The sequence below is a fragment of the Manis pentadactyla genome, chromosome 19 (assembly GCF_030020395.1).
Source record: "Manis pentadactyla isolate mManPen7 chromosome 19, mManPen7.hap1, whole genome shotgun sequence".
NCBI lineage: Eukaryota > Metazoa > Chordata > Mammalia > Pholidota > Manidae > Manis > Manis pentadactyla.
Genome location: NC_080037.1, coordinates 6829761 through 6857502, shown reverse-complemented (window position 1 = coordinate 6857502; position 27742 = coordinate 6829761). Strand labels below are relative to the sequence as shown.

The window sequence follows — 27742 nt, the reverse complement described above, 5'->3', positions numbered from 1 at the left end:
ACGAAGACCCCCTCAGGACCAGTTATGGCTTTCTGTTTGCACTTTACAATGCTGAGAGCCACGGATGGTTCCAGGGTCAGAAAATGGGTTTAAGGGAAAGAAAAAATAGACTAAAGTTCTGTGAAGGTTTGCAATGAGGTATAGATTTGGGGCTGGGACAAACATCTAAGACTGGGAAGCTGGGCTGTGGGGATCCTTGCTTGTCAGGAATGGCCAACTGAAACCAAACTCATGGGATCATGACAAGATTATGAGACTTCCAGTATGATCTGCCCCGACCCCCACTCCTGGACAGCGGTTGTCCCTGGATATTATTAGCAGGAGCAGCCCTCGCTGCCCTTCTCCCTCTCTCTCCCAGTTCTCCCTCAAACCCACCCTCACTTCATCTAAAGCCCGTGCCCTTTTGATATCACTGACAGGGCCATTAAAGGCCACTTTAGATGCTGCCCTGGGTGTTAAGGAAATCATACACATGCAGCCTGTCCTGTTCTCTCTTTTTTTCCCCCCGGATTTTCTTGTCTCCAAACACTGGCTTGATTCAGACTAACCAGGGGAGGTCGGAGTCCTGGGCAGCTCCTCCCCAGGGCTGTGTTTGGAGCAGCAATGGACAGATGCCTCTAGCTACTAGGTGTAACCGGAGGAGGTACAGAGCTGGAGGGGATAGAGCCAAGGAGTGTGTGAGGTTTAGGCTCCCTGTCCAAGTGAGATGCCAGCTGCTGAGAACCCAGAGTCGGAGTGGAAGCTGGGAGGAGAATGAAAACAAAGCTGGGAGAGAGGAGCTGGAAAGGCCCCTGGGGTGGGGAGTTCCCTGTTCTATCCGGGAGAGGCAGAAAAGGAGTCTGGCAGAACAGCCAAAGACTTAGGCAAAAGCAAGAGCCTAAAATGGGCATATAGGCCAATAAGGTTTCAGCAAAATGACCCCACCCCCCAGGCAGCCTCTCACCTAAATCCTAGGAGTGTGTCAGATCTGAATCCAGCTGTTGGGAGACTAGCCAACTAGCCGGCATAGGGAGAAGACTGGCTTTCGGATTTCAACCAAGGACGTTGAAAGTCAGTGATTTTTTAGAGATTTAAAAAAATCATGGTCTGGGAAAATTGTGGATCCTTCCTGTCAGACTCAGGGAAACCTATAGTTGGGTGGGCAAAGGCTTTCAAAGCTATTATTGGGTCCCAGCCTCAAGGTACTGGGAGGGAGCAGGTTCTGGTAACTTTCCAAGTCTCTTTAGGTGTGCCTCCTGCCCGTGCTCTTCTCCTGCTGTTTTCTCTGAGGAAGAGTTAGGACCAGGGAGGGAAAAAGCCCTGCTGTGCTACCAGATCCCTGAATTACACGTCTATCCCCATGGTAGCCCTGACTATTCTCTACGGCCTCAATTTCTCGGGCATAATGGAGATCAGGTGGATGTGTAGAAACCAAAGCTAAAGTAGCAGTCATCACTACTGGGGAACACAAGTCCTCTTTTGGTCCCACCTCAGCTATCCTGAGAGTAAGAAATCTGACCACATTTCATCCTATAGCTAAAACTAGTCAGCTTGGACCTGGGCCTCTTCATTCTTCACTGGGTCCTGGAGGGACAGAGTTAAGAAACACCTCAAGGACCTGGCTGGGATGAAAGGAAGACAGCAGGGAGGGGCAGGAGTCTGTTTTCCTCACTCCTCCTCCACCTCACCCCCAACCGGCTTCTAAGGCTGGGCAGCTTCTGCCTGGGATCTTATCAGGAGAAACTCCCTGCCCTTAATCCCAAATTCCAGATGCCACGGTACCTCAGTTTCCTTGTGTTGATTAGCCCAGGAGGCAAGATGAAATAGGAATTACTCTTTCCATTAGTCAGTACTGTAAAATTCTCCAAGGCCCAAGTATGTAGAAGGTATTTCCCCTCACCCCCAAGCCAACCACACGCCCACAACTGCAACGTGCCCCGGAGAGACTGTATTCTGCCACCCTCTAGTGGCCAGAGCGGAAAGGACTTCCCCAGCCATGGGGGACCTTCATGCCTTCACCGCGCCAAAGTCCTCTCTCTGGAAGGCACTTAAGGGATAAACCTAGAGCACATTTTATAAATATGAGGAGGCCCGGAGAGAGAAACAGTCACGTGAGAGCCAGGTACGTAGTTGGGACCAGAATCCGAATCTCCTGACTCCCAGGGCAGTGCTCAGTCCGCTTTCACTGCCTCACCCGGACTTCGTCTCTCCTTCCTAGCTCATCCCTGAGGAGGTAGGTACGAATTAGAAACGCCGGAGAAAGGACGCGGTCCCTCCCCGTCCCCTGCAGACAACACGTGCACCTCCAACCCCAAGTCAGTGCGCAGCTTAGATAACAGGGGATCCTTCTGAGGAACTGTCTGTCCTGCGGCTTTCTGAGGTCAACAATCTTTCCGGATTGTTTTTACCTCGCACAGCTCCAGTCGCCACGGTCACAGCCCTGTACGACTCCCGGTAGCTGCCCAGGTCTCCTGTCTCCATGGTAACCTGGGTTTTGCGACCTTCAGTTTGCAGCAGTGGCGCCGCAGCCACGGTAGTGGTTGCTAGGCGACGGCAGAGAGCAGCGCTTGCTCGCGCTGGGGACCCGGGCGGGCCTCCGGTAGGGAGCGTTCCGGGGAGGCCCGCGGGGGACAAGGTGCCGGGTCCCAAGTAGGGGCGCGCTCCCGGCCGCTGACCCGAGGCCGCCCGCTCCCCGGACCCACGGCGATGGCGGGGGGCTCGGGCTGGACCTGGCGGCCGGTGGCTCGGGACGCGCTTCTGGCGCGGGCCTTTCATTCGTGCACCGAGCTGCGGGGCCGGTTCTACGTGGTGGGGGGCCTCCTGGCCGGGGGAGCGAGAGAGCCAAGCAGTGATACGGTGGTCTTCGATCCGGCTGGCGGCCAGGCGGTGCGGGAGGTAGCCTCGGGCTGCCCCCGGCGCAGCCACCATGACGCCGCGCCTGTGGGCGGGCGCTGGCTTTGCGTGGTGGGCGGCTGGGACGGGGCGCGCCGCCTGGCTACAGTGGCCACGCTGGACACCGAGCGCGGGGCGTGGGAGGCGTGGACCGGGGCCCCCGGCGACTGCCCCCCTGCGGGCCTCAGCAGCCACACCTGTACCCGCCTCTCCGACCGAGAGCTGCGGGTGGCAGGCCGGGAGGGCGGGACCCGCACTCAACGGCGCTATGGAAGCATCTACACCTTAAGGCTGGACCCCGGCGCCCGCACCTATTGGTATGGCGCCCCCTGACCAAAACCTTTCCCCCTCCCTTCATCCACCCTGGAAAAGCAAAGGCTAAACAAATCGCAGGCAGTTGGTGTATCCACACATCCTCACTCAAGCACCCTGCTTCCTGGGAATCTAGCATGCTTGAGATAGCTGAACTCTCTACCTGTAATTACCGCCCTCTCTTCCCACCTACGGCACTGGCCCATGCCTCCTTTCTACGCTGGACAAAGGGGTAGGGAAAAGACAGTGCAGTGCTTACATTTTTCAGAAACCCAACTCAGGCCTGAATTCCTGCACATCCACAGCTATAAGGAAGAAGGCTGCCGCACAGTCTCGCGCTCAGGTCACTGTGCCGCCCTGCTCCAGACTCATGGGCCCCAGCCAGGTCACCAGCTGTTGCTCTTTGGGGGTTGCAACTCAGCTGAACCAGAAGTAGCTGGGAATTGGAGTCATGGGAAGATTAAGGTATCATCTACTTACATCTTGCTTAGGTTAAAGGGGGCTAAAACTGTGATCTCCAAATCCCTCCAGACAGTCCCTTCTTTCTCTCCCAAGGAGGAACCACCTGGTGCCCCTTGTTTGACTGAACAGCTTGCAAGGCTTGTGAGCAGAGGGCAGGGGTCCCGGCAGGGGCCTCGGGGACTGCGACATCACTCGTGTTCTGTGGTGGGGCCCTTTGCTGTGCTGTTTGGTGGAGAAACCCTGACCAGAGCAAGAGACACCATCTGCAATGACCTCTACATCTATGATACCCGTGAGAGCCAGCTTAATGGTTGAGGCAGGGGAAAAAGTGGAAAGACAGGAGAACCTAAAGACTACAGAAAAAAAGAGGATGGAGTGATGGGGTGGGAGGAGGAAGAATTAGTTGACAAGTTAAAGGAATACAGAGAATATTAAATTTTGAAGAGGCCATCCTGCCTCTTCAAAAATAAAAAATTTTGATTTTTAAATCAAGTGAAGATGAAAAGGGGCAAGCTTTCCTAAGAGCCCCATGTGTGCCACAGTGCTACTGCCTCAGTAACCACCCTCTGCCCTACCCCAACAGGAAAGCCTCCCTCTCTGTGGTTCCACTTCCCCTGTGCAGACCATGGGCTGAAACGCATGGGCCATCGGACCTGCCTTTGGAATGATCAGCTTTACCTGGTTGGGGGTTTTGGTGAGGATGGCAGGACAGCTAGTCCACAGGTTTGCATCCTGGACCTCTTTATCTAAAGAATAGTGCCAAGACACGCTGCCAAGCCTGTTTTGTTGCAAACTCATAAAACATTATCACCAGAGCTATCTGCCTCATTTCAAATGCTTATTAAATTTCAATCTGAGAGTCAACACTTGTCTCTGGATCTTTTTGGGGAGAGGGCAGAAAACAGACACATCTTTATTTGCAAGGAAAAGGATAAAATATGGGGCCTCCTCTTCTATTGGGAGCTACTAACCTGATGGAACCAAAAACCATGAATCATGTGCTTTTCCAGGCCCCAGGCGAACTCCACCCCTAATATTGGGAGAAAGTTTCAGGCTAGAGCTAAGCATTCTGACCAAAGCATTTAATTAACAAAAAAATATTACAATAGCAGAGAAAATAATAATAACAACAATATAGAGAAATTAGAAGAAGTGGGGATCAGGGTAGAAAAACCACAAGGGCCCTGGTCCCTAGGAGACCAACACTCCGGCTGAGCTGGCCTTAGCCCCAGCCCCTTCTGAGTTTTCCTTGGCTGCTGGCTTCTCATCTTCCCCCATGAGACGAATGTTGTGCTTTTCCCGGAATTCATTTAGTTCCTTTCCCTTTGCCTGAAGCTGCTGTGTAAGTGTCTCAATGATCTTCTGTATCTGGAGGGCAAGAGACAGGGATTATGTAAGGGTTTCACGACTCCCTCCCCCAACCTGGTATGGACTATGGATGAGGGAAATGGAGAGATGATGCCTCTAACTTCACCTCTAAGGATGATAGTAGAGGCCCGACACGAAGTATATGCCTTTCTCAAACAATGGTTTGTAAACTTTAGTGTACATAATTATGTATCACCTGGGCTGCTCATTTAAAAAATGCCACTTCACGGGGCCCATCTCCAAAGGTTCTGGATCCGTGGATCCAGGAAGCTGCATGGTAAATTAGTCCTTTAGATGATCTGGATGCAGATATCCGTGGACTACACTGTGAGAAACATGGCTCTAACTGCCTCCCCTCGCCCAAATAAGCCAGGCCACAGAGCCCATGGGAAAAGGCACACAGCTGGCAACTCTTACCTAAGGAGTTGCAATAACAGAAATATCACAGGCTAACAGGCTGTTTTTATGCTGTTGTCAACATGAGTTCCTACCCACACTTTCCATCACCATTACTTCCTAAATCCTTGGCCTGTCCTTCCTCAGCCCTTTGTTGCCCAGTTTCTCCTCAGGGCTCCTGGCTTACCTGCTCCTTATTGTTCTCCAGGGCAGGCAGCACCTCTTTGACAGTCCGCTCCACCAGCACTCCTCCAACCATGCGGTAGCACTTGCGGGTTTCATCGACCTCCTTAAGGGTATCGATCACTAGGCTGGAGCAGGAGGACAAGGCAGGATCTGAGAATTCGGTCGCACTTCACTGCAACCCTCCCTTACAAAACGCACACCCAGCTCTCCTACTGCTTGCTTCTCTCCAGCTTCCTCACCTGTGCTCATTCAACTCCATCTCCAGCTCAGCTGCCTTAGATGCCAGGCCCCTCTGTTCCTGCCGAAGGCGGTTGAAACCAGCAATTACCTAAGAAGGTGAGAAAGGTAAGAAGTAAGGGAGGAGACAGTGGAAATGGCAGAGGGTCAAGAAGAACCTGGGATGGCAGGCTCTGCAAAGATGCAGTGGTGGACATCTTGTAGAACACAATTTGCAACCTCTAACTTAAGTCTGTCTGGGATTCCATTCACCAAACCCTCGCCGAGTGCCTATGTGTGAGATACTGCCAGCCAATCTTGCAGGTTATGGTTTGGTGAAGAATAGGCAGTTGTAACATAGGGACGAAAAGGCTGTGGGATGAGTAACTCTTGTCCGAGTCTGCCCAGTCCCCCTCCCACCAGGGAACTGCCCCTCCTTAACTCAGCGGGGTTCCGGTGGGGTTATAATCACAGGACCCTTTTTCCTTGACTACAGTGACAGTGACCTATTCTACACCAGAGTCTCTCTACAAGAACTGAATGCTGGGTAGAGACAAACAGGTACAGAAAGAGGGCAGTTTGAGCTAAGACACTACTTGTCCTATAGAGATGATTCTCTGTTCCTATTCCTGAAATCCCCAAGGTTGTCCCAGTTCTTGAATTTTGTGTGGTCCTAATTATTTAACCTTTCTTTTCACTATGTTTAGATTCCACATGAGATTATACAGTATTTGTCTTTCTCTGGCTCCTTTTCACTTAACATAATGCCCTCAAGGTTCATCCATGTTACCACAAACAGCAGGATTTCCTTCTTTTTTTATGGCTGAATAATATTCCATGTGTGTGTGTTATGTGTATCACACTTTCTTTATAGATTCATCTGTAAGACATGGTTTTCTTATTTTTAAGGGGTACAGCACTTATACCCTAGTCATGTATTTTTATTATTGTTTTTTAAATACTCAACTTTTTAATCCTATTTTTATATTTTTAAAAACTGTCTAACCAATCCTCTGTTGTTGGGACATTTAGGTTGTTTCCAATCTTTCTGTAATAAATAGCATTTATGTTAAATATTTGGACAAATAGCACAAAAATTTTACAGCCATTTTTCTTAAATAGTCTCAAAAGTGAAATTAACGGGTCAAAACATACTAACAGCTTTTGCTTCCTCTTGCTAGAAAGCTCTCCAAGATGACCAGATGAATTCACAGTGCTACCAACAATGCCATGATTATGTGTTTCCCCAGAGCCCTAGTGGTAGCTTTTATTATTTTTGTTAATTCTAACTCTTAAGAATTGAAAGAGATCTTACCTCCAGAAACCTTGGAATCATCCTTGACTCATTATCCACATCCAATGAATCTCTAAGTCACCATGCTCAAATTTACCCACTTCTATCTCACTGTCACCTCTCACCTGTACTCTGGTAGCTTCCTAGCTGAGTTCCACACTGCCTCCAAATCTGCCCCCTTCAACCCACTCCCTAGAATGTGACAAAAGTGACCTAAAATTTCAGTCTAACTGCCATATGACTCCTATGCCTAAACCTTCAATTACTCCTATGCCCACCTTCAGTGGGTCCCACTGCTCATACCAGGATCAAATCCAAACTACTTAATGTAGCAAAAAAAGGTCCTATAAAGACCTGGCCCCACTGACCTCTCCCAATCAGTCCTTCCCTCCACCTCTTACACTTAGCAGTCTTGCTGTCTTAAACCACCTGGAGTTTCCCTAATTATTTGCCTTCAGGAATTTGGGCAGAATCTTTACCTTACCTGGTATACTTTCCCAAACCTCTCTCATTCCATGTATCTCTAACTCAAATTCTTCCTTCAGGTTTTAACTTAGATTCTTCTAGAAAGCAGTTATGGCTGTCCCATAATTCCTTCTGTGTGTGCCCGTATAATATAAATGCATATCAGTTCCTTAAATTTTTTGATAGAAAACTTTTTCTATTTAAATTGTGTTCCTTATTTTCTACCATGCAGTCTGCCTTCTAATCTTTATTTTCTTTGAAAATTTTAAATATGCAAAGGAAACCAAACCTTTTTTAAATAGCTATTTCTTTCATAATACTGTAACAATCTGCCTTCAAGTTTGGAGTAGTAAAGGAACACTACTATGTGTAGGCACTGTGCTAAACTCTCTCATTTAATTCTAACACAAACATTATATAAGACATGTACCTCCATTTGATAAATGGAGGAGACCAAGGCTGGTGGAGTGTGCGTGTAGGGGGTAGAGGGTAGGGGGAACAGTGGTTAAAATAACACAATGAAACTAGTTCAACCATTGTGGAAAGCAGTATGGAGGTTCCTCAAAAAACTAAAAATAGAAATACCATTTGACCCAGGATTTCCACTCCTAGGAATTTACCCTAAGAATGCAGGAGCCCAATTTCAAAATAACACATGCACCTCTATGATTATCACAGCACTATTTACAGGAGCTGAGAAATGGAAGCAACCTAAGTGTCCATTAGTAGATGAATGGATAAAGAAGATGTGGTACATATACACAATGGAATATTATTCAGCCATAAGAAGAAAACAAATCCTACCATTTACAACAACATGGATGGAGCTAGAGGGTATTATGCTCAGTGAAATAAGCCAGGCAGAGAAAGACAAGTACCAAATGATCTCACTCATATGTGGAATAATATAAGAACAAAGGAAAAACTGAAGGAACAAATCAGCAGCAGACTCACAGAACCCAAGAATGGATTAACAGTTGCCAAAGAGAAAGGGACTGGAGGGGGTGGGGTGGGGTAGGAAGGGAGGGAGAAGGGGAATAAGGGGCATTATGATTAGCGCACATAGTGTCGTGGGGGAGCGGCACAGGGAAGGCAGTGTAGCACAGAGAAGACAAATAGTGACTCTATAGCGTCTTACTACGCTGATGGACAGTGACTGTAATGGGGGATGTGGTGGGGACTTGATAATGGGAGGAATCTAGTAATCACAATGTTGCTCACGTAATTGTATATTAATGATACCAAAATAAATAAATAAATAAATAAATAACAGTGGCAAAAAAAACAGTGATACGCAGAAGTGGTACTTCTACCCGGGTTTGGTTAAGAATCCATTTTCTATTGCTGTGTTATTCTTGGCTTGTCATATATAATCTCTTACAAAGTCAAACTATTTCCATTTCATTTATTTTCCTGTTTTCTTTTTTTATTTAATCAGTCCCATACAGTTTTGATAACTTAAAGAAAAATCTACAATCATTACCTTTATCCCCAAAATGCCCTTGGTCTTAACTACACAACACTTACTCTTATTGGGTTCAATGGAAAAACAGAAAAGGCAGAGAATATGATTAGTTGCACCTAGAAAAACATCTTATGGGTTATGACTCCACTATGTAAAATTCTTAGTTCAGTGCTCCCTTTTCTGACAACCATACTCAACCCTGTCGAAGAAAACTCTGACCTTACTACTCCATCAAATGACGATTCTCATCCCTTTCTCTTCATCAAAGTTTTTTACAGTCTGTATTCACTGCCTCCACTTCCTCACTTCCCATTCACTCCCAACCCACTTTAAATGGCCTTCTCATTGTTTTCTGCCTATGCTAGTTATTAAATATTAAATTATTATTATACCTCTCAAAGATCATGAACAGCCTCCTATGTAGCAGCATAATCCAGCGACCTTTTCTCAGTCTCCAGTGTGCTTTCTGAAAGTCTCTTCCTTTAAGTGGCAACATGGCATGGTAGAAAGAGCCCAACTTTTGATCTGATCTGGGTTCAAATCCTAGTTTTTCCATTTAATTGCTATATGACCAAGTTACTTAACTCCACTCGGTTTCCTCATTTATAAAATGGGGCTAATACACTATAGGCACAGTTTCTTTAACATCAGCTTTACTGATATTTTGGGCCAGATAAATTTTTGTTGTGTGGTGCTGTCCTCTGCATTAAAGGATGTCATCCCTGGCTTTTACCCACCAAAAGCCAGTAGCAACTCCTACTTGTGACAACTAAAACTATTTCCAGGCATCACCAAATGTCTCCTATGGGGCAAAATCACACCAGGTTGAGAACCGCCACCATAGGGTACCAATGAGAACTGAACTGAGATAGTATGCCAGGTGTCAGATACAATGTACATTCTCTAGTCTCTTTCAGTTTTAGGACTCTTCACTACTCTGGTTTTCCTACCTGTCTCAACACTTTTTTCTCCTTCCTAGTTCTTCCTCTCACCCTTACAATGAAGACACGACCTAAGATTTCCATTCATAGTACTTCTCCCTTTATTGCCTATACTATTTCGACTGGTATTCTTAGCCACTTCTGTGGTTTCAACGACTGCATTTATTCTAATTGCCTACAAACCCAATTTCAGCCTTCTCTGAAATTCCAGACCTGCATTTACAAGTTAAAGGAGTTTTGTCGTCAGACAGAAATGGCCTCAAATTTGATCATAAGCAAGTTACTTCTTTTTTTGAATCCAAGTTTCTTCACCAATATAATAGAGGTAATATCTGTTTCACAAGATGTTGTGAGGATCAATTAATTACAGCAAGGACTGAGGACAATACTAGCATATAACAGATTGTCAATAAATAGTAGCTGCTATTATTACAGAACATCTCCACCTAAATGTCCTATGAGATACCTTAAACTTAGGCCAAGGCTAAACTGATCATCTTTTACCTTGTTTTAAGCTGTTCCTCTTCTTGTCTCCCCTATTTCTGCTAATGACACCACTCTAGCCCTCCAGGCAGGAAACCTTGCTTTCATCTTTGAACACACCCTATCCCATCAACTGCCAAATTTATTGCACCTACCTCAGCAATTTCTTAGACTCACTGACATCACCCTAGTTCAGGCCTTCATTACTTCTTGTCTGAACTACTCAACAGTCTTCTAAACTATCCCCTATTTTTTGAACTCTCCAAACCCATCCTATACACTGCTGCTAATTTAATTTTCCTAATACTTGGATGACATAGAAAAACATTCATGATATATTATTAGGCTTAAAAAGCAGATTACAAAGCAGGATATACTTATAATACTAATTTTATAAAATATGTAAATGTGTAAAATACACATGTCCTCCTTTTCCAGCTATACAAATACAAAACATAAAGGGTAAAAAAACCTCTCAAAGCATATACTCCAAAATCATAAGAAAAGTTATCTCTGGATAATAGGATCATGGGTGAGTGTGTTATTTTGTTCATTTCCTGTGTTTTCTACATTCTGTACAATGACTATGTATAATTTATGCAATAGGGAAAAAAATCAACAGCATAACATAGATCCTTCCGTGGCTCCCTCGCTCTGCCCATGCAGACTCAGCTTGCTTTAAGGACCACATCTTTCTAACTAATACCTCATGATTTAACTAAACTGACCAGTCTCTGCGCTTCATGTCAACCTCTGCTTTCCCTAGCTCTCTTCTCACCTCATCCCCTATATGCTACGTCTACCACCTGCTCAAATCTACCTAATCCTTCAGGCTCAGCTCAAATATCTCTAATGTGATCATGTTATAAGTGGAAAAAATAAGTTTGTCTGATTCTCAAGTCCCTCAAAAGCCTTGCTCTTCTAGTCTGATTCTGGGTAAGCTAACTAAAGCCTCTGAAACTCAAATGTCCTTACCAATAAAGGGAGGACAATACAACCTACTTCAAACGGCAGTAATTAAATAACAAGATAAAACCAGTGAGGTGCCTAGCACAATGTATATACTTGCTTCCATCTTGTTTGTAAGGGACTTGTGTGGCTCAAATCTGCAGCAGTGATAAATCTTATACTGTATACTCAGTGTTCTCTCTGGAACACAAAGGCCAGAGAATGTTAAGCAGAAACAGCCTCAGGACTCAGTTATCACACTCCTCAGTCTCTTTTGAGGGCTTCTCTTTCTCCACCACCCCTTAAATATTGGTTCCATCCTCATTCTGCTTCTTTTTCTACCTTCTTTGCAAACCCGAGATGACTTCACCCACACCATTGCTTTGTCTACCATCTATAAGCTCCTTATTCTCTAATCTGTATCTCCAACTCAGACTTCTTTCCATAACTCAAGATTTACAAATCATACTGCCTGATAAATGTCTCTACTTGAATGTCCCACAAGAAACCCAAACTCAAAATCCTAAAACAAACCTATGACCCCACCAACTTGTCCACACTCCTACATTACCTATAGCAGCAGCATCTATCAAAGAAAGAAATCTGAGAAACATCCTTTCATCCCTTTTTCTCCACATTCAAGTCTTGCAGTCCACCCCAAACTTTAAATCCACCTGCAATTTAAACGTGGCAAGCAGTTTCATGCCTTTGTGCTTTTAAACACATTATTTCCTCTACTTAGAAAATTCTCCATTTCCTTCTTTGCTGAACTAACTACTCTCATCCTTTAGAACTGAGCTGAAGGAGTCTCTCTCCTAGAAAACAAAATAACTAGCATTTATTAAGAACATACTATATTCTAGTCACTGTGCAAAAACACATTACATGCCTTATGTTGCCTAATAAAGTACAGCAATGTGTAGGTACCATTATATTTCTACATGAGGGTAAAGCTGAGAGAAGTAATTCATGGGAGGTCATCTATAGACAGTAAACAAGAGAAATGTGATTTAAATACAGGTGTGCCCCACTCAGTGCACTTCTTATTCTTAGCCACCCCACTCTACGACAGCTCCCCTGGCTCCCACCAATCCCATAACCTCCTTAGTTAGGGGTCCCACCTCTAGCTTCCACATAGGAGGGCCTGTGCAGAACACTACATCTTATCCTTTGGTTTTCACCTCAAGTGAGTCTGTGAGGTAACTTGAAAACAAGGTCTACTTAATTTATCTGTTACCAGAGGGCCTGACACATAGCAGACCCTCAAAACATATTAGGGTCTTTCTCCCTTCCGTTTCTCTCTAAATCATAAAGTATTTGGTTCTGCCTCTCTAAAATCCTGTAAAACTTTATTCCACAGTTAGGACACTACCTTCTGCCTCATGGTAGCATTTTGTATGTCTTATTTTCCCCATCAGACTAAGAGCTCTTTCATTGCATGGGTCAATTTGAAAATTCCTTATGCAGACACCCCTGCCTGTAGTAACTGTTCAAAAAAAATAACTGAAAAACGAACTAATTCAAAGAGCTGTCGTTTAAGTAGGTTTTTCTTTCCATCATGTATATTTCTTCCCACTCCTATTAAACACAAGCCCCACTATTAGCAAACCGTGGTTCCCAAGCCACAAAGAGCTTTCTGATTAACTTGTCAAACCGTTCCGCGAAGCTAAGCACTGGAGGGAATGCGAACGCGGATTAGAAAAGGGTTTCTGGTCTCTCAAGAAATTCAGTCTAATAATGACTCCGGAATCAAAACAGTATGACACACGACACTGTTCGAGTATGTGAGTCACGTGGCTTTGCAGAGAGACGGCGACTGTCAACGAGGTTTCAGGGTCACTGAACAGTCTACACAACAGCCCGCTGACTCATCTGAGATTCGTTACCTGCTGCCTAGCCCAGACGGATCCTGTTCGCGGGTACGATGAAGTGGGGAAAGTGACGATCCCATCTCCCCTTAGGCCTGTGCATCTCGGGGTTTTCCCTTCCCCAGGGCTCACCCAACACGCGGAGCGGGGCGTGGCCTTCACCTACCAGCCCGCCTACTCTCTCCCCAGGGGCCCGGCTAGCGTCCCCAAACACCCTCCCCTCTCTGGGTGGCCAAATTTGGGGCCGGAGTGAAGGCCTGCACCAGCCACCCGCTCCCCCCTCTTTTCGCATCGACTCCGCACCCAGCCGGGCTGCTCTCTTCCTCGTCCACGCTCCTCACCTGCTCTGCCGACACCGCCCCCTTCCCCGCCGCGCTCCCGCTGCTCTTGCCGGCGCGACCGCTGAGCTCCGCCATCTTCGCCGTCTGCTGGGTTTCCGGCCCGCGCAGCCGCGCCCCCGCCCGCGTCACGTCCGGTCTAGGAGTTTCCGCCCACTGGCCCCCGGCTGCCCTGCCTCCCGGCGGCTCCTCTGTGTGGATCCTGCGCTCGGTTTTGGCCGTATCTTCATGTAGGACCTACTCCCTACCCGCCAGCCGCGGCGAATTCCATCTGCGGTGCTCTAACTTGTGCAAGAGAGGCTGCCCCTGGGAGAGGCGGGGAACGACGGGTTAACTGGAAAGTGGGGCACGGGTTGGGCTCTGGGTGCCAATGTCCTCTGCACACCACCAGGTGGTGGGAACGAGAGGTAACTTCCCTTCAGAGATTCTGCTAAGGGGAGAAATATGCTTTGAGTCAATAAAGCTGTGCAGGTGCGCAGTCAGGAGGGGCTGGGAAAACCAGGGGAGTTTCTCGGAGATGGCTTGTGAACTGAGGAAACGTTTGGCTGTGGAAAAGGGCTTCAGTTTAATGTGAGATCACTGGAGATCGAGGTATTCAGGTGCTGTGCTGAGTCCTTTTCCTCCATCTTCCCACTTTATGATCTTTTCCTGTAGCCCATAATTACTTAAGAGAGTGTTTTGAAGACTTGGGAGCTTTTACTGGCAGGGCCCGACACAGTCTCACAGTGTGAGAGAGAGGTCAGAGATTCCTAGAAATGTATTGCTTGAGGGAGGGGGGTTGGTGTCCTGATTTCTCACCTTCCTCAGGCTCGGCTTCATCAAGTCTCACCAGCTCCTGTCCCTTCTCTTGTGTCCTGGACTCCAAATACCTCGACTCTCAGTACTTTGTGCACAGCCCAGGTAACTTGTTTTGTTGTGTCCTCAGTGCCTAGCACATACTAGATGCTTTTTGTTAAATGAATGGATGGTGGGAAATACTAGGATGCCAACCATTCACAGAACATTTAATCAGTGGTCTCATTGTGCCCTGTAGGATCAGAATCAAAGGGAAATCCAGTCTTCCTGAGCCCCTTATCATTAAACTTGGGTTTCCCCATAATCTTGAGTCCTGCCTGTGCCATTCACAGGCCCAGAGCCATGGCTATCTCCTCTTCCTCCTGGGAACTGCCCCTGGTGGCTGTGTGCCAGGTAACATCAACACCAGACAAGCAGAAGAACTTTAACATGTGTGCTGAGCTGGTTCGAGAGGCTGCCAGACGGGGTGCTTGCCTAGCTTTCCTGCCTGAGGCATTTGACTTCATTGCACGGGACTCTGCAGAGACACTACGCCTATCTGAGCCACTGGGTGGGAACCTTTTGGGAGAATATACCCAGCTTGCCAGGTATCAGGGCAAGGGGGAGGGAGGGAGGTTCTTTGTTGGGCAGTGTCCCTGGGTTGCCAGATACAAGGGAAGAGCCTTGAGAAGAGTTCTCAGTGTCCCCTCCCCCCCAGGGAATGTGGACTCTGGCTGTCCTTGGGTGGTTTCCATGAGCGTGGCCAAGACTGGGAGCAGACTCAGAAAATCTACAATTGTCATGTGCTTCTGAACAGCAAGGGTGAGACTTCACAACTCTTTTGCTTGCCTCTTTCCAGGTTCTTCGACCTAAGTTAAGATTCTCTAGGAAATTGTTTTATTTCCTTGGCCAAAGGTTTTACGGATGTTTGTACTTCTCTTTCTAGCATATAAGCTATCTTCTTGGGAGGACAGGAACCAAGCCAGGCTTCTAGAGCACCAGCACTAAGTATTCCTTCTCCATCTTACTCTAGGGTCAGTAATGGCCACTTACAGGAAGACTCACCTGTGTGACGTGGAGATTCCAGGACAGGGACCTATGCATGAAAGCAACTCTACCATGCCTGGGCCCAGTCTGGAGTCCCCTGTCAGCACCCCAGCAGGCAAGGTGGGAGTTGTGCAAGGATGAGGGTGGGAGATGTACAAGAGGGAGGGGAACAGTAATACTTTGAAGTGGCAGCAGAGGACAAAAAATCCTGAGGGAGTGGGAGTATGATTAGATGCTGTGACAAACAGAAAAGGGGGGCTAAGTAGGTTGTTTTTCATTCCAGATTGGTCTAGCTATCTGCTATGATATGCGGTTCCCTGAACTCTCTCTGGCATTGGCTCAGGCTGGAGCAGAAATACTTACCTACCCTTCGGCCTTTGGATCTGTTACAGGCCCAGCCCACTGGGAGGTAAGAGGACCTTTCTTCAGAATGGAAAAGCCTTCTCTTAACCTTATTCTCCTCCCTTGGCCCTTCCAGTTGGAAGATTTTTCTTCACCTTCCCATCTAGTGGGAAAATTCATTCCCGATTGTCATCTCGTGTCAAAGAATAGCTAACATAGTAAATCATTCCTAGGCAATTATCAGAATGGTCACATTGGCCTGTAATGTCCGATGTCCACTGCCCATCACTTCCCCAGTAGTTGCTGCATGTACTTAAGTGAACACACATCTCATCCCCAGGTGTTGCTGCGGGCCCGTGCAATTGAAACCCAGTGCTACGTAGTGGCAGCTGCACAGTGTGGACGCCACCATGAGGCTAGAGCAAGTTATGGCCACAGTATGGTGGTGGATCCCTGGGGAACAGTGGTGGCCCGCTGCTCTGAAGGACCAGGCCTCTGCCTCGCTCAGGTCAACCTCAATTATCTTCGACAGTTGCGCCAACACCTGCCTGTGTTCCAGCACCGCAGGCCTGACCTCTATGGCAATCTAGGTCACCCACTGCCTTAAGACTTCTGGCTTCTGTTGAGTTGAGACCCCCACTGTGAGCTGGTGTTGCTGTGACTTATAGGCAGGACCCAGGCACAGCTCCCCTCACTTGGAGAACCTTGACTCTCTTGATGGAACACAGGCTCAGCTTCTTGGGAAAACAGAAACTTCCACCTGAGCTCAGATTTCAGTTTCAGAAAGGTGGATTTTTATATAGTCATTGTTTATTCATGAAAACTGAAGTTATGCTGAGGGCTGAGCAGCACTGGCATTGAAAAAATATAATGGTAAAGTCTCTGTCTGGGCATCTCCTTTGGGAGCTGAAAGGGGAGGTGGTATTTACCAGCTGGCCTCGGCTCCGGTTCTAGGCCTCCGGGCTCCTTCAGCATGCCTCCCTACCTAAATAAAAGTGCAACACTCAGTGCATGTCCCCGCCCCGTGCTCCCAAGCCTGGGAACGGGAGTGGGGCTACAGGTGGGGAAGGAGGAAGGAGGTGATGCTGAATTGCTTCGCTTTCACCTGTGATGCCCTTTGCCCAAGCCAGAAGAAAGCAGAGGGGAAAGGGGCTGCAGGGTACATTATTTATTCTCACTTGGACATGGAAGGGAAGTGTCACACTCCCCCTTCCCCTTTGCAGGGAGTGTATTTTAATCAGCAACCACTTCTCCATCCATCCTGTGCATGTGTATATGTACACACACCACAGTCGGGAGGGGTGACTAGGCCAACCTAGTTCTCTTACCTATTACTCCCTTGAAGAGGGTTTGAAAAGAGGGGAAAAAAAGCCACACCAGAGATTTCGAGCCATGGGATGGAGGAAACAAGGCAGAGAGGAGCAGCACCAGAAGCCAGGAGAGAGCGGGAAGGGCCACAGCTTCTTTGTTTTTTAAAAATTCTATAATTTGGGAGAGGGTGGTGATTCATTTCCAAAATACACTTCAGGTCCCACCTTCCACATAGCTTACTCACAGCCCTTTGGTTTTTCAGACAAAATTTAAGAGCCCTCGTAAAGCCAGAAGTACTCATAACCCCTCAATGCACCCCAAAGCAGTGTTCACTTCAGTCCCTTACAAAGACTATGTTCCATAGACTTTGCTTCTCCCTATACATTGTCTTACGGCTCAGCGGCAAGGTGGCTACAGAGACATACGTTAGGGGGTAAGTGGAAAAGGGAAACAAAGGGGAAGCCCAGGCACGTGGGTGCAGGGAGGGGTGGGGAACACCACTTCCATTTTCATCTTTTCCTTTAAAAAAAAAAAAGGCAGGGGTGTGATTGGTTGGAAGGGTAGAGAACAAACCCTAGAACAGTATGTAAGCTCCAGAGGTGGGTGGTGGGAACAGTCCCCAGAGAAGTGGAAAGGGGAAAAGGTCAGGGCAATGCTTGCAGCATCAAGTTCCTCAGGAGTTTCTGTCGGCCCAGCTCATAGTCCTCCTCGTCCACATTCACCAGCAGCTTGATGGCTTCATGGCCCACAGCCTGCTTGAGGGAGTCTGTGATAAAGACACCTTTAAGGGCCTCTAATAATGAGCCATTGATGTAGTCGCGCCAGAATGCGTCGAGGTAGGTGAGCTCAGAGAACTTGATGTCACAGATGATGGACCCCAGGTCCCGGGACTTGAGGATGGTGTTGGCCTGGTTAAAGCGCTCAAACTGGCGCTCAAGTGGGTCCTGCTTGTTAGAGAAGACGTTGCCCTGCAGAGCAGTCTCGTGCTGGCAGTATTCAGCCCGAACTCGCAGTCTGATGTCTGTGGGGAAGAGAAGATACACAGATGAGCTGGTAGTGAGGGGTGAGTTTACCACCCAAGTTTGAAAGGTTGCAAAGAACAGCAGAGTAGCAAATTTGGGAGCTGTACCTAACAGCTTCTCCACCCAGGACTAGTTCTCTTCTCTGTACCTCTAAACTCCCTGCCTGCCTGCTAGAGGCCTGAAATGGGCCAAGCCCAGGTCAGATGATTCCCGTCACTAGCAAGCAGCACCTTGCTTCTAGGAGATATATTCCTGATTAACAGGCACAGAAGTTCCTTTTAATCCTTTATCATGAGGTAGTTCATCCTACAATAAGGATGTCATAACCACATCCCTTTGCTCAAGTATTAGAGAAGAGTTGAAATGTACTCTGCCGCAAAAAGAGGGCTTCTCCCCCCCGACAGAGACCCTTCAGACTCTGCAACCACAATCAAAGTGAGCCTTGCCCTGCACAGCATAAGCTGCCCAGGATCCCAGCAGTTTTTATATTTCCCCTCAAGTCTACCCAACCTCTGGGACCCTTTAAGTTCCTCACCGCATGTCTGCTTTTCCTTGGGGTCGGGTGTTACTGACTTCCGGCGTTTTCGCTGGCTCCCAAGTGTGGCTCTCCCTCGAGCTGGCCGCTTGTTGCACATCTGAGGGCCCGAAGTGGGGCAGCACACCACAGGATAGTGGGGAGGCACTGACCAGAGGGCAAAAGGAGTCAGAGTGGGGTAAAGGCAGGAATTCAAACACTTCTCTTAGAATGAGGAAGGAAATCATTGAGACCCAGCACTAAAAGCAGTACTGATGATGGGACCTGAGAACAATGACAGGACCTGGCTCACCTGATTTTTATGGGGCTAGATATGGGGGGAACAGTGTCCTTTCACTTAGGCTGGCAAAGCTGGGAGAATGATGGGCTCGGTGTCTTCTCCCTTGATTATGGAAATCAGGAGAGGTTAGTATCTTCTCACCTGTTTTAGGGGGTTGGGGAGGCCTCGGTTCTGGATCACTGAGGGCTCTGGGAGTCACATAGCGAATTGATGTCTCCTCCAGATACTTGTCTACGAGATCAGGGCACACTGTAGGAGGAGAGGGCATCATTCAGGAAGAGATGCCAGCTTCCTTCTAGGCCAACCTGCAACAGGTCTCGTAGCGCACTCTCCTAGTCCTCCCCAGGGTTGACACCTCCTCCCGCTTGGACTCCTATGCAGTTTGCTACTACCTCCCACAGCCCTTCCCAGATTCTAGCGTCCCAGCCCCCAGTGCACCCTCACCAGCCCGTCTCCTCTTGAGGGTGACGTAGGGCAGCAGGTCATGGCGAGTGATGATGCGCAGCAGCTGCAGCACCTGGCGAAAGTTACTCTCGTCACAGCGGCCCTGGCGCTCAAGTGCCAACAAGAAGTCACGTCCGTTCCGGATGAGGCCACGCTCATGGTCATCAATGACATCAACAAAGAGGAAGGAGAGAACGCGCACATCTCTGTGTGTCAGGTGGGTGCCCACGATGTCGAACATATGGTGCAGGCTGTACAGCCCGTGCTCCTGCTCACCGTGCTCTTCTGGCCACACCTGGCTCGCCCGCCGCTTGAGGCCCGCCATACTGGGGGCTCAGGTGTGCAATGCTTTCCAGGATCCCTGCTCAGCAGCCGCAATCCCCACTATACTGTAAGGATAAAGAAAGAACCTCTGAGCCACTCAATGGCAAGAACTGGTCTCGCTTGTTTTCTGTATACCCACACTGCCTAACACAATGTCTGGCACAGTGTAGTGCTTAATGTTTATTAAAAAATAAAGCCTAGGGCTTTCCATAACCAACAGATATTGCCTTAAACCCAGACCCTACTGAAGGAATACAGTCACTTTTAAGTGGGAGACTTATATGCAATTTTCATGCTACATACCAGCAGAAGTTGCTACTAGACATTACCCCCATCATTCCTCCTGCCTCCAAAATACTGCTTTTGGTCCCACGTGCTCTCCCTACCCACCCACCAACTAGTTCACCTCTTAAATGTAGGCAACATTGAGAGGAAGTAGAGAATTTATTAATATGGAAGCTGCAGCAGATGAACTTACACACTGACAGTCAAGAAGCTGAAAACCATTAGGGTCAGAAGTACTTTCAAATCTGCCTATATTATTAACAATCTGTGTAGCTGTGTGACCTTAAGCAAGTCACTTAACTTCAAAATCTCACCATCCCATCTACACAACAGGGATGAAAGAAACTATTTCTCAGACCTGCTAAGAATCCAATGAGAAAATCCATGTGAAATCGCTTCGTAAACCTTATATAAACGGTCATGAAAGAGATTTCAAAGAGATAAAGGTTCTTTGACCTCTGCAGCCCAGACTCATCCCTCAAACTATCTTAATTTCACCTACAATCCAACCAAGTCTGGAAGCCTAACTACTCGGAAGGTGAATCAATAATATTCACCAAAATACATGAATTTAAATCAGCAAACATCATTAAGCTCCTGTGCTGAGCATTCTTGTAATCCTCCTATGCCACTTGTCTCCTTTGATGTTCACACACTACTTGAATCTACCACATTCTCACCTTTCCTCACGGCTGTCATTTTCCAATCCCCTGGCAATGACCAGTCACAGCCCTACCTTCATTATATAATTTGGCATTTGACCCTGGGTACCGTCAGTGGCCAACCAATACGTAATCCTCAAGTCTAACAACTGCCACCTCTAATACAGTCAGGCACACTCACTGTCCCACCACACAGTGCCACCCAGAACTGCCTACCCTCTGATCACACCTCCAGTCACCCAATCAAGTATAAACTTCTACTGATGCTTAATTGCAATAGATACATATAAATATGTACGTTTATAATAGTGAAAATATAATAGTGAAATGTATAACAGTGAAAAATTGAAAATATTCTAAATGTCCTTTACTTGTTGAATGGTTAAATAATTTATGACGCTGATGCATCCATATTAAAGAACATATCTAACATTTATTAAGTATTACATATATTGAATATACTGAAACAGACTGCTTCCATTTTTATTAATAATTACCTATATCACAACAGTTGCATTCAGTTAACAATTACAAGTAAGCAGTGGCTAAATGAAGGTTTTGTTTTTGTTCTAATTTTACTGAGGCATGACTAACAAAGAAACATTGTATATATATATATTTTTAAAATTTCTATCGATGCTACTTCTAAGTGTTTTTTAAATCTGCCTCACCTTTCTACCTCCACTGGTACTGCCTGGCTCAGGTCCCAACCGTCTCTCACCTGGACTACTGCAACAGCCCAAGGGCACTTCTGACCACCAATCTAACCCACCTAAATTCTAATTAATTCTGAACTAGCTACTGAAATGCACAACCGACCACATCACTTTTCTGCTAAGACCTATCTCCAGCCCCCTCCTTACCCATAAGAACACAAACTCCTTACGTACCACACACTAGACCTTACAAGTTCAGGCCCTGCCTACCTCTTCAACCTCATAACCCACTTTTTATTCTCTAATATTATCAGTTTGTTTATAGCTCACATTCTTCCTGCAATTCACTTCTCGGGCTCTCTCTCCAGGCTATTCCCTCTGCCCAAATGTCCCTCTCCCTTCTCTGTTTCACACCCCCATCCCCACCCTTTTTCAGATGGCTAACTCCTACTCATCCTTTACAAGTCAGCTCCAGTGCCATCGTCAAATTCATTCTCTACACCCCCATGCTGGGATAAGTAGTCCTCTTCTGTGCTCCTATGGAACACTGTGCATATTTCCTTTAAACCATTTATCAGAGGGTACTAAAATTATTCGTGTATGTATTATCCCATTGGATCTTCAGTGACTCATAAAGAGGGACAAAGTCCTATTCATCTTTGTATCCCTAATGCCTAGCAATGATTAGAGGCTGGCGCATAGTAGGAATCACCTATTGTTGAACTGAACTTAACCTCCAAGAGATCATCACAAGCCATACCGATTATGAAACAGACTCCTAAGTCCAAGAGTGAGAGGACCTCTCTAAAAACGATACATGTAATGCCTACACTTTAGCTAGCTATAGCCTCCCATACACTATGCAGAACAACCCAAACCATGACACCCTATTCAATAATGAAACAGACGGTTCATTCTGTCCATTTTATATACCAGGAAACTGAGGCTAGGTTAAGACAGAGAATAAAATGATATGCTGCTTCAGAAGAGCCAAGCTGATGGGGTCTCAGAAAACTGAAGAGCAAGTAAGACCTGGTCTTCTCTTCTTCAGTAATCCTAAAATGGAAACACAGGGAGACTCATTCCCTTAAGAAAAGGGGAGTTCCACCGTGGAAGCACTGAACCCCCTGCCATCGGTTCTGATATGTGGACAGGAAACAGAGCCCATGGCTAATTATGAGCACCCAGATGCTCCACCCAAAGCAAGGGAAACAGCCAGGAAAATAGCTGTTTCACTACAGACTGGTTTTCCTTGTCTCTTCCTCTCGCTTCACCTGCTGCAGTCACTGGGTACAAATGAAGGGGAGCAAAAGAAAATAACTGCTTGTCATAGCAGGCAACATGAGGAAACTGAGATGCCTCAGAGCCCCTTACTTCTCATTTCCTCTCCCACTTGCTTCCCTTGACCAGCTGTTGATTATGAGGCTCCCAGAAAAAGCAGATGGGCAGACTTTACATTCAACCAATCAAAAGCACAGGCTGCTCCACAGGTCCCTGATTCAAAATGTCCTGACTATGAAGCCCAGGAAATGAAGAAATATTATCCCTACATACCTGGCAACTGGAAAATGAGGCGGAATACAGGAAAGCACTATGGCCCTAATTATGTATCAATGGATGCAAATCTACAATAGGCCCCAGTCGTCAGAAGGTTAACTCCTGAGATTTAAGAGAGAGGGAGAGGAAAAACAGCCACTTTCAAGTCCTAGATCTCAGGTTGGATCATTCAGAGTGCCAGGAATTACCAGCTTCTAGCTCAGTGGCTCTCAACAAGGAATGATTTGCCCCCAGGAAACATTCAGCAATGTCCAGAGACATTCTAGATTGCTATGACTGGAGGGGATAAAGAAGGGTGCTGTTGGCATGCAGTGATCAGAGGCCATTCTAAACATCCCATAATGTGTAAGACAGCCCCCCACAACAAAGAGTTATCTGGCCCAAAATGTCAATGACGCTGAAGATGAGAAACCCTAGATGGAGCATGATAAGGGTTGAAAGAACAGAGACAGTATGTCACTTTCACCCTAGATCAGGAGAAGGAAGCAGTTTGGTCCCTCCAATCCAAACCTATCAAACAATATTCCAGAAGAAAAGAATAGCCAGTCATGGACTCCTAAGTCCCAAAAGCACTGAGTTCCATCCCACTCCAACCTTTGCTTCTCTATCACCAGCCGCTGCCATTCAGGTGAACAGCAGGTGGTAGGGCTACCTTTCCTTCTGCCCCATCCCAGGAGGTCTAATTTGACCTAATTCAATCTGGATCTCTGTAAAGATAAGAGAAATGCCATCTCTGCAAGACAGACAAAAAGGATCCTGCCCTTAACCCTTATACCATCTCTAAAGTCCTGAAACTAGAGCAGTAGCAGACCCTTGTTAGGCTGCTTTACACTGCTTATTCAGTGAAGTGAAATGCAGTAGAGGCGTAAGTTTCCCAAAGCCATGTCCTTGGGAGAAATGTCAGGAGGCTGGCACGCAGGCTCATTATCATCTAGGATAGTGAGTTCACTCACTCAGCAATCCAGGTGGGGGTTCCAAGAATCAATCTAACTTGAGCATTGAAAGAACATGGCCAAGTTCCTCTTACACTCAGCTTTCTCTGGCAGTGAAGCCCAGGAACTCAGCTTAAATTATACAGAGATCTAAATGAAAGGTATCAGACTAATGAGGAGAATGTACCTCCTCTAAACAGAAGATTGGAAACAATTCCTGAATCTTGATGCCTGAAATACTGTGAGAACCTAAGAGATACCCTTCCAGTAAACAGGAGTCCTGATCCCACCATTTGGTTGGGTCCATTCTAAGAGCCTAACAAATGGCTCCCCCACTACAGTTTACCAGTAATTATTCTTTATTTCGATGAATTACTGCATTTCCTGGAGTTGTAGTTTGTTTGTTTTCTTTAGGGAGATCCAAGGCAGACAAGGGCCGACAGTATGTACCAGGATTGCCTCTTGACTGGTCGTTCTCTATTAGGGTTCTACCTCCAAGCCAGTTCTCATCCCAGCCAGGGATGGTATCTGCATTCTTTGTGACTATCCCAAAAGTCCTTAGAGGAAAGCCATGTAGAGGAAATAAAAGAGTGATGTCTTGAAATGAAAATGATAGTCTACTGTCATCCCACAGGGATGACATCTGTTTTTCACAGAACTACAGGGATCTGACTCTCTCACAAGCCCTTGGAAAGGAAGATCATGTGGAAGAACTAAAAACAAGCAATGTCTTGAAACTTGAAATGAAGAAGACACAGAAGCCTTCAAGATGGCTAAGAGTACATAAAGAGCTTTCTTGCTGGGGGGACTTAGGAAAATGTAACCAAATATCTGGAAGTCAGAATTACATAGCGTTTTTAAAAGATTCCAGGAACCCTTAACAACTAGAAGAGTAAACTAGAGAAAAAGCCTTCCCATGGAAAGTGCCTCAGCAACACTCCAAAGGCAAAATTTAGTAGATAATGTACTAGAGCACAATGTTCCGTATGTTAAATTTTTCTCTCAGAGCTGACCAAGAAGACTAGATAACAACAAGCCAAAGCTTGCCCCCAAGACACCTAATTTCTGCTCTTCTTTCCCTCCTACCAATCTCCAGCCACCCAGAGAGACAGTGAGAGCAACAGATCTTAGCTAAGCACTCAGTTGGCGAGGAGCTCCTGTTCCCCTGCTCTACCCCTTCACTGAGCTCAACCCCCATACATTTCTCAGGCCATTTCCATTCCTTTCCATTGTTTGGAAACAATAAAAAGTTCCAGACTTACCTCTGCAAGAAACGTAATTGCCCAGGTCTCTTCCTAGCACAAGGTTCAAAGCCAGCAGCAAAACAAAAAAACAAATGGGGGTGTGTGTAAATTTTCAAGCTTCATTTTGAAACCTCAAAGGCCCAAAGAGTTAGTCAATCTCAGTTGCAAAAATACACACATGGTCAAAGCCATTTCAGTTAAAGTGATCCACTACAGGCTAAACAAGAGAACTCACCCCCAACAAGGTCCCCAAGTACCCCTAACTCTCTACTAGCCAATTTGCAAAATACCAACTCCAAGAAATTCCAGCCTGAATGACAAGAAAGGTCCCAAATTCAACCTGTAGGAAACCAATTATCCTCTGACCCCTTCTCACCTAACTCAATTCCTTGTGCGACCCACCTATTTTGTTACAATATTAACACTGACTTTCATCTTCTAAAAACTAGGAGGAAAGTGGTTAAGAAGGCATTTTCTTTCCATCACTTCACTAATCAGACCAAAACGATCCTCCAAATTCTATCTTCACCCTCACCTGGCACACAGTGAGAACAAAATACCCACTAAGGCAGTCTCACTCATGCATATACATTTCACTAGGGGACGTTTTCTATTTATGAATACTGATTGACCCCTCCGTACCCAGCACTTAAACAACAAAAGAACTGTCTGGAAACTGAAGTGTTCATTAATTAGCGGTACTACCTAGATGCCATCCTATATTTTCTGTTCCCCTTCTTGGACTTCCAGAGCGTCCACATTAGCATACAGGGCTCCAACATAGCATGGCTGTTTCCTCATTTTTGCATTGCTAATTGGTAAAAACTAGAAAAGTCTTTTTTACTCCTTCCACACTCCAGCAAGCATCCCCATTTTCCTTCTTATCATAACCAGGAAAAACAAGGGAATAGGAAGCAAGCTATACAACCTTTGGGTAGCAAATCCAGTCGAACCCTCATCCAACCCCAATTCTCCAAACCCACGTGACTATTCTCTTCTGCCCTTCCCACTCCATTAAACGCTAAAGACCTGGCAATTGGAATTGGCTGCAACTGATGCTGCTTAACTCCGCTCTCTCTTCCCTTCCATGGGGAAAAGGGAAACCCCCGCACCTCTATCACCCATGCAGCCCCACTGCCCCACCTCCCATCCTATTCCCCCTCCTCCCAAACTTTCTTCGTAGTCTCTCACTTTCTCCATTCCCTCGCCACACGGACACGCTCTCCATTCCCCAAACCTCCCTTCTCCCTCTTTCCACCCAGATTCTCCCCTAGGCCCTTCCCCCCTCCCACCTCCAATTTCACACTTTCAAAACCTCCCCGCAAATGCCCGAAGTCCCAGTCTCACCCTTTGCCACCTCTTCACAGCACCCTTCGCAAGGGACCAACCCTTCCAACCACTGCCGCAAGCCCCCGGCCCCTTCACACCCTCAGACTCTCCCTCCCGCTCCTACCCCCTCAATCCGGTGAGATCGCAGCCCCACTCCCACCCGGGCCTCTCTAATACCCTCGCCTGGCCCAGCCTGGGCCCTTGTTTACGCCCCTCCCCATGCCCCATCCGCCGCCGCGACCCCTGCCCTCTCCCACAGCTGCCACCTCCCCCGCACGCCCCCCTCGGCCGCTGCCCTCCCCCACCTCGCAGCGTCCCGTCACCTCCCTCTCCTGGGGCTCTCAGGCTGGACGTCGCCACCGCCTCCCCCTCCACTTTCCTTCCCCAAGCCCTTTGCGGCCCCGCCCGGCCCCGCCCCGTCCCGCTCGACTCCCCCTCCCCACCCCGGCCGCCCCGTCGCCTCACTCTCGGCTCAGGCTCTGCGCCGCCATGTTGGATCCATCCGCGCCGCTCGCCCGGGCCTGTCTCACGGCGCCGCATCCGGGCTCCGGCCGCCGCCGCCGCCGCCGCCGCCGCCGCGGCCGTGGGGGAGGGGAGCGGCGGGCGGGCGGGGGTGGCTGCATCCTGCACAGCGCCTCCCGGAACCTGGCCGGTTAGTGGCGGCTTCGAGACCATAGTGAGGCATGAGCCGGAGTAGCCATGCTGGGTGAGGGCAGCCGGGCAGCGGCATTAAATCGAGAGTGGATGGCTTCACTTTGGGAGCAGAGAATGGAGATTGGCAGCCATCTTGCTTTGGGGCAAACTGGCAACGCAAGTTTTTCTTGACGGCGGCTTCAGGGCCGTAGTATAAAAAATGAGCGAGCATTGCATTCTTGCGTGTGAAAACATTGGTGGCGCCAGAGCTGCTTGGTCTCGACTTCAAGACCCACTGAAAGGCTGGGAGTGGCAGCCATGACGCGCAAGAGCAGAATATTACGGGATCGGACTGTCCCGCGAACTTCGGGGAAGGTTCGTGATCTGAACTTGACCTTTGCACCGAGCTTCCTGGTAACCCGGACGTTCCGTAAACCTGGGTCCGGAGCAGTAAACGCTACTCAGATGCTTTCTCGAATTTCATTCTTTAAGGTTTGCATTTTGAGCCCCGCTTACTGAAGGAAGTGTCTCCTGAACTGAATCCTGAACTGTTGGGAATTGGGGAAAAGGGTACCGGATACGTTTGGAGCTGTCAGCAGTCTGGTATCGTTGAGAGAGAGGTAATAGATGAGGCCTGTGGGATTGGGAGGTACCAGATTAAGCAAGGCCTTGTAAATTAGTTGAGATCGTTCTAAAGGCAATGAATCGGCGGCTTTGAAGACTCTTATCAGAAGACTGAATAGTTCTATTTG

At 47.4% G+C, this 27742-nt stretch overlaps 4 protein-coding genes across 11 annotated transcripts; 2 read left to right on the top strand and 2 right to left on the bottom strand.

Annotated features, from left to right (window-relative positions):
• The first annotated feature begins 2501 nt into the window (after positions 1 to 2501).
• KLHDC9 (kelch domain containing 9) lies at positions 2502 to 4509 on the top strand. Its single transcript, XM_036922778.2, has 4 exons — positions 2502 to 3188; positions 3489 to 3648; positions 3739 to 3937; positions 4229 to 4509. The coding sequence occupies exons 1-4, from the start codon at positions 2686 to 2688 to the stop codon at positions 4393 to 4395; spliced, it is 1029 nt and encodes a 342-aa protein (XP_036778673.1). The 5' UTR covers positions 2502 to 2685; the 3' UTR covers positions 4396 to 4509.
• A 203-nt stretch (positions 4510 to 4712) lies between these two features.
• PFDN2 (prefoldin subunit 2) lies at positions 4713 to 13725 on the bottom strand. The gene is made up of 4 exons (XM_036922786.2): positions 13617 to 13725; positions 5835 to 5923; positions 5597 to 5720; positions 4713 to 5013 (listed from the first exon to the last, which is right to left on the bottom strand). The coding sequence occupies exons 1-4, from the start codon at positions 13689 to 13691 to the stop codon at positions 4837 to 4839; spliced, it is 465 nt and encodes a 154-aa protein (XP_036778681.1). The 5' UTR covers positions 13692 to 13725; the 3' UTR covers positions 4713 to 4836.
• An 11-nt stretch (positions 13726 to 13736) lies between these two features.
• NIT1 (nitrilase 1) lies at positions 13737 to 16659 on the top strand. Of its 5 annotated transcripts, none has more exons than XM_036922776.2 (7): positions 13737 to 13843; positions 14421 to 14513; positions 14741 to 14995; positions 15106 to 15209; positions 15421 to 15554; positions 15718 to 15843; positions 16117 to 16659. In XM_036922776.2, coding segments are annotated over exons 1-7 (981 nt in total). In that variant the 5' UTR covers positions 13737 to 13841; the 3' UTR covers positions 16384 to 16659. The 5 variants fall into 5 exon arrangements, with proteins under 5 accessions (XP_036778671.1, XP_057351097.1, XP_057351096.1 ...); XM_057495113.1 differs by having other exon boundaries at positions 13811 to 14020; positions 14741 to 14801; XM_036922775.2 differs by having other exon boundaries at positions 13823 to 14020.
• A 578-nt stretch (positions 16660 to 17237) lies between these two features.
• Positions 17238 to 26967, bottom strand: DEDD (death effector domain containing). 4 transcript variants are annotated; one of them, XM_036922783.2, is made up of 6 exons: positions 26663 to 26681; positions 25047 to 25079; positions 19369 to 19757; positions 19066 to 19173; positions 18645 to 18791; positions 17238 to 18108 (listed from the first exon to the last, which is right to left on the bottom strand). In XM_036922783.2, the coding sequence occupies exons 3-6, from the start codon at positions 19691 to 19693 to the stop codon at positions 17732 to 17734; spliced, it is 957 nt and encodes a 318-aa protein (XP_036778678.2). In that variant the 5' UTR covers positions 19694 to 19757; positions 25047 to 25079; positions 26663 to 26681; the 3' UTR covers positions 17238 to 17731. The 4 variants fall into 4 exon arrangements, with proteins under 4 accessions (XP_036778678.2, XP_036778676.2, XP_036778674.2 ...); XM_036922781.2 differs by lacking the exon at positions 26663 to 26681 and adding an exon at positions 24235 to 24341 and having other exon boundaries at positions 25047 to 25061; XM_036922779.2 differs by lacking the exons at positions 25047 to 25079; positions 26663 to 26681 and adding an exon at positions 26823 to 26967.
• Positions 26968 to 27742: the final 775 nt, after the last annotated feature.

Bases quoted from the DNA above. Each gene is read 5' to 3' on its own strand.
- KLHDC9 (XM_036922778.2), top strand. From the start codon at position 2,686: ATGGCGGGGGGCTCGGGCTGGACCTGGCGGCCGGTGGCTCGGGACGCG. The intron at 3,649-3,738 runs GTATCATCTACT...TTCTCTCCCAAG, and splicing joins GGAGTCATGGGAAGATTAAG to GAGGAACCACCTGGTGCCCC. The intron at 3,938-4,228 runs GTGAGAGCCAGC...CTACCCCAACAG, and splicing joins CCTCTACATCTATGATACCC to GAAAGCCTCCCTCTCTGTGG.
- PFDN2 (XM_036922786.2), bottom strand. From the start codon at position 13,691: ATGGCGGAGCTCAGCGGTCGCGCCGGCAAGAGCAGCGGGAGCGCGGCG. The intron at 5,924-13,616 runs GTGAGGAGCGTG...TCACCTTCTTAG, and splicing joins GGGCGGTGTCGGCAGAGCAG to GTAATTGCTGGTTTCAACCG. The intron at 5,721-5,834 runs GTGAGGAAGCTG...CTCCTGCTCCAG, and splicing joins ATGGAGTTGAATGAGCACAG to CCTAGTGATCGATACCCTTA.
- NIT1 (XM_036922776.2), top strand. The intron at 14,996-15,105 runs GTATCAGGGCAA...CCTCCCCCCCAG, and splicing joins GAATATACCCAGCTTGCCAG to GGAATGTGGACTCTGGCTGT. The intron at 15,210-15,420 runs GTGAGACTTCAC...ATCTTACTCTAG, and splicing joins TGTGCTTCTGAACAGCAAGG to GGTCAGTAATGGCCACTTAC.
- DEDD (XM_036922779.2), bottom strand. From the start codon at position 19,693: ATGGCGGGCCTCAAGCGGCGGGCGAGCCAGGTGTGGCCAGAAGAGCAC. The intron at 19,174-19,368 runs GTGAGGGTGCAC...CTCCTCCTACAG, and splicing joins CCTCAAGAGGAGACGGGCTG to TGTGCCCTGATCTCGTAGAC. The intron at 18,109-18,644 runs GTGAGGAACTTA...TCTTCCCCACAG, and splicing joins CAAGGAAAAGCAGACATGCG to ACATCAGACTGCGAGTTCGG.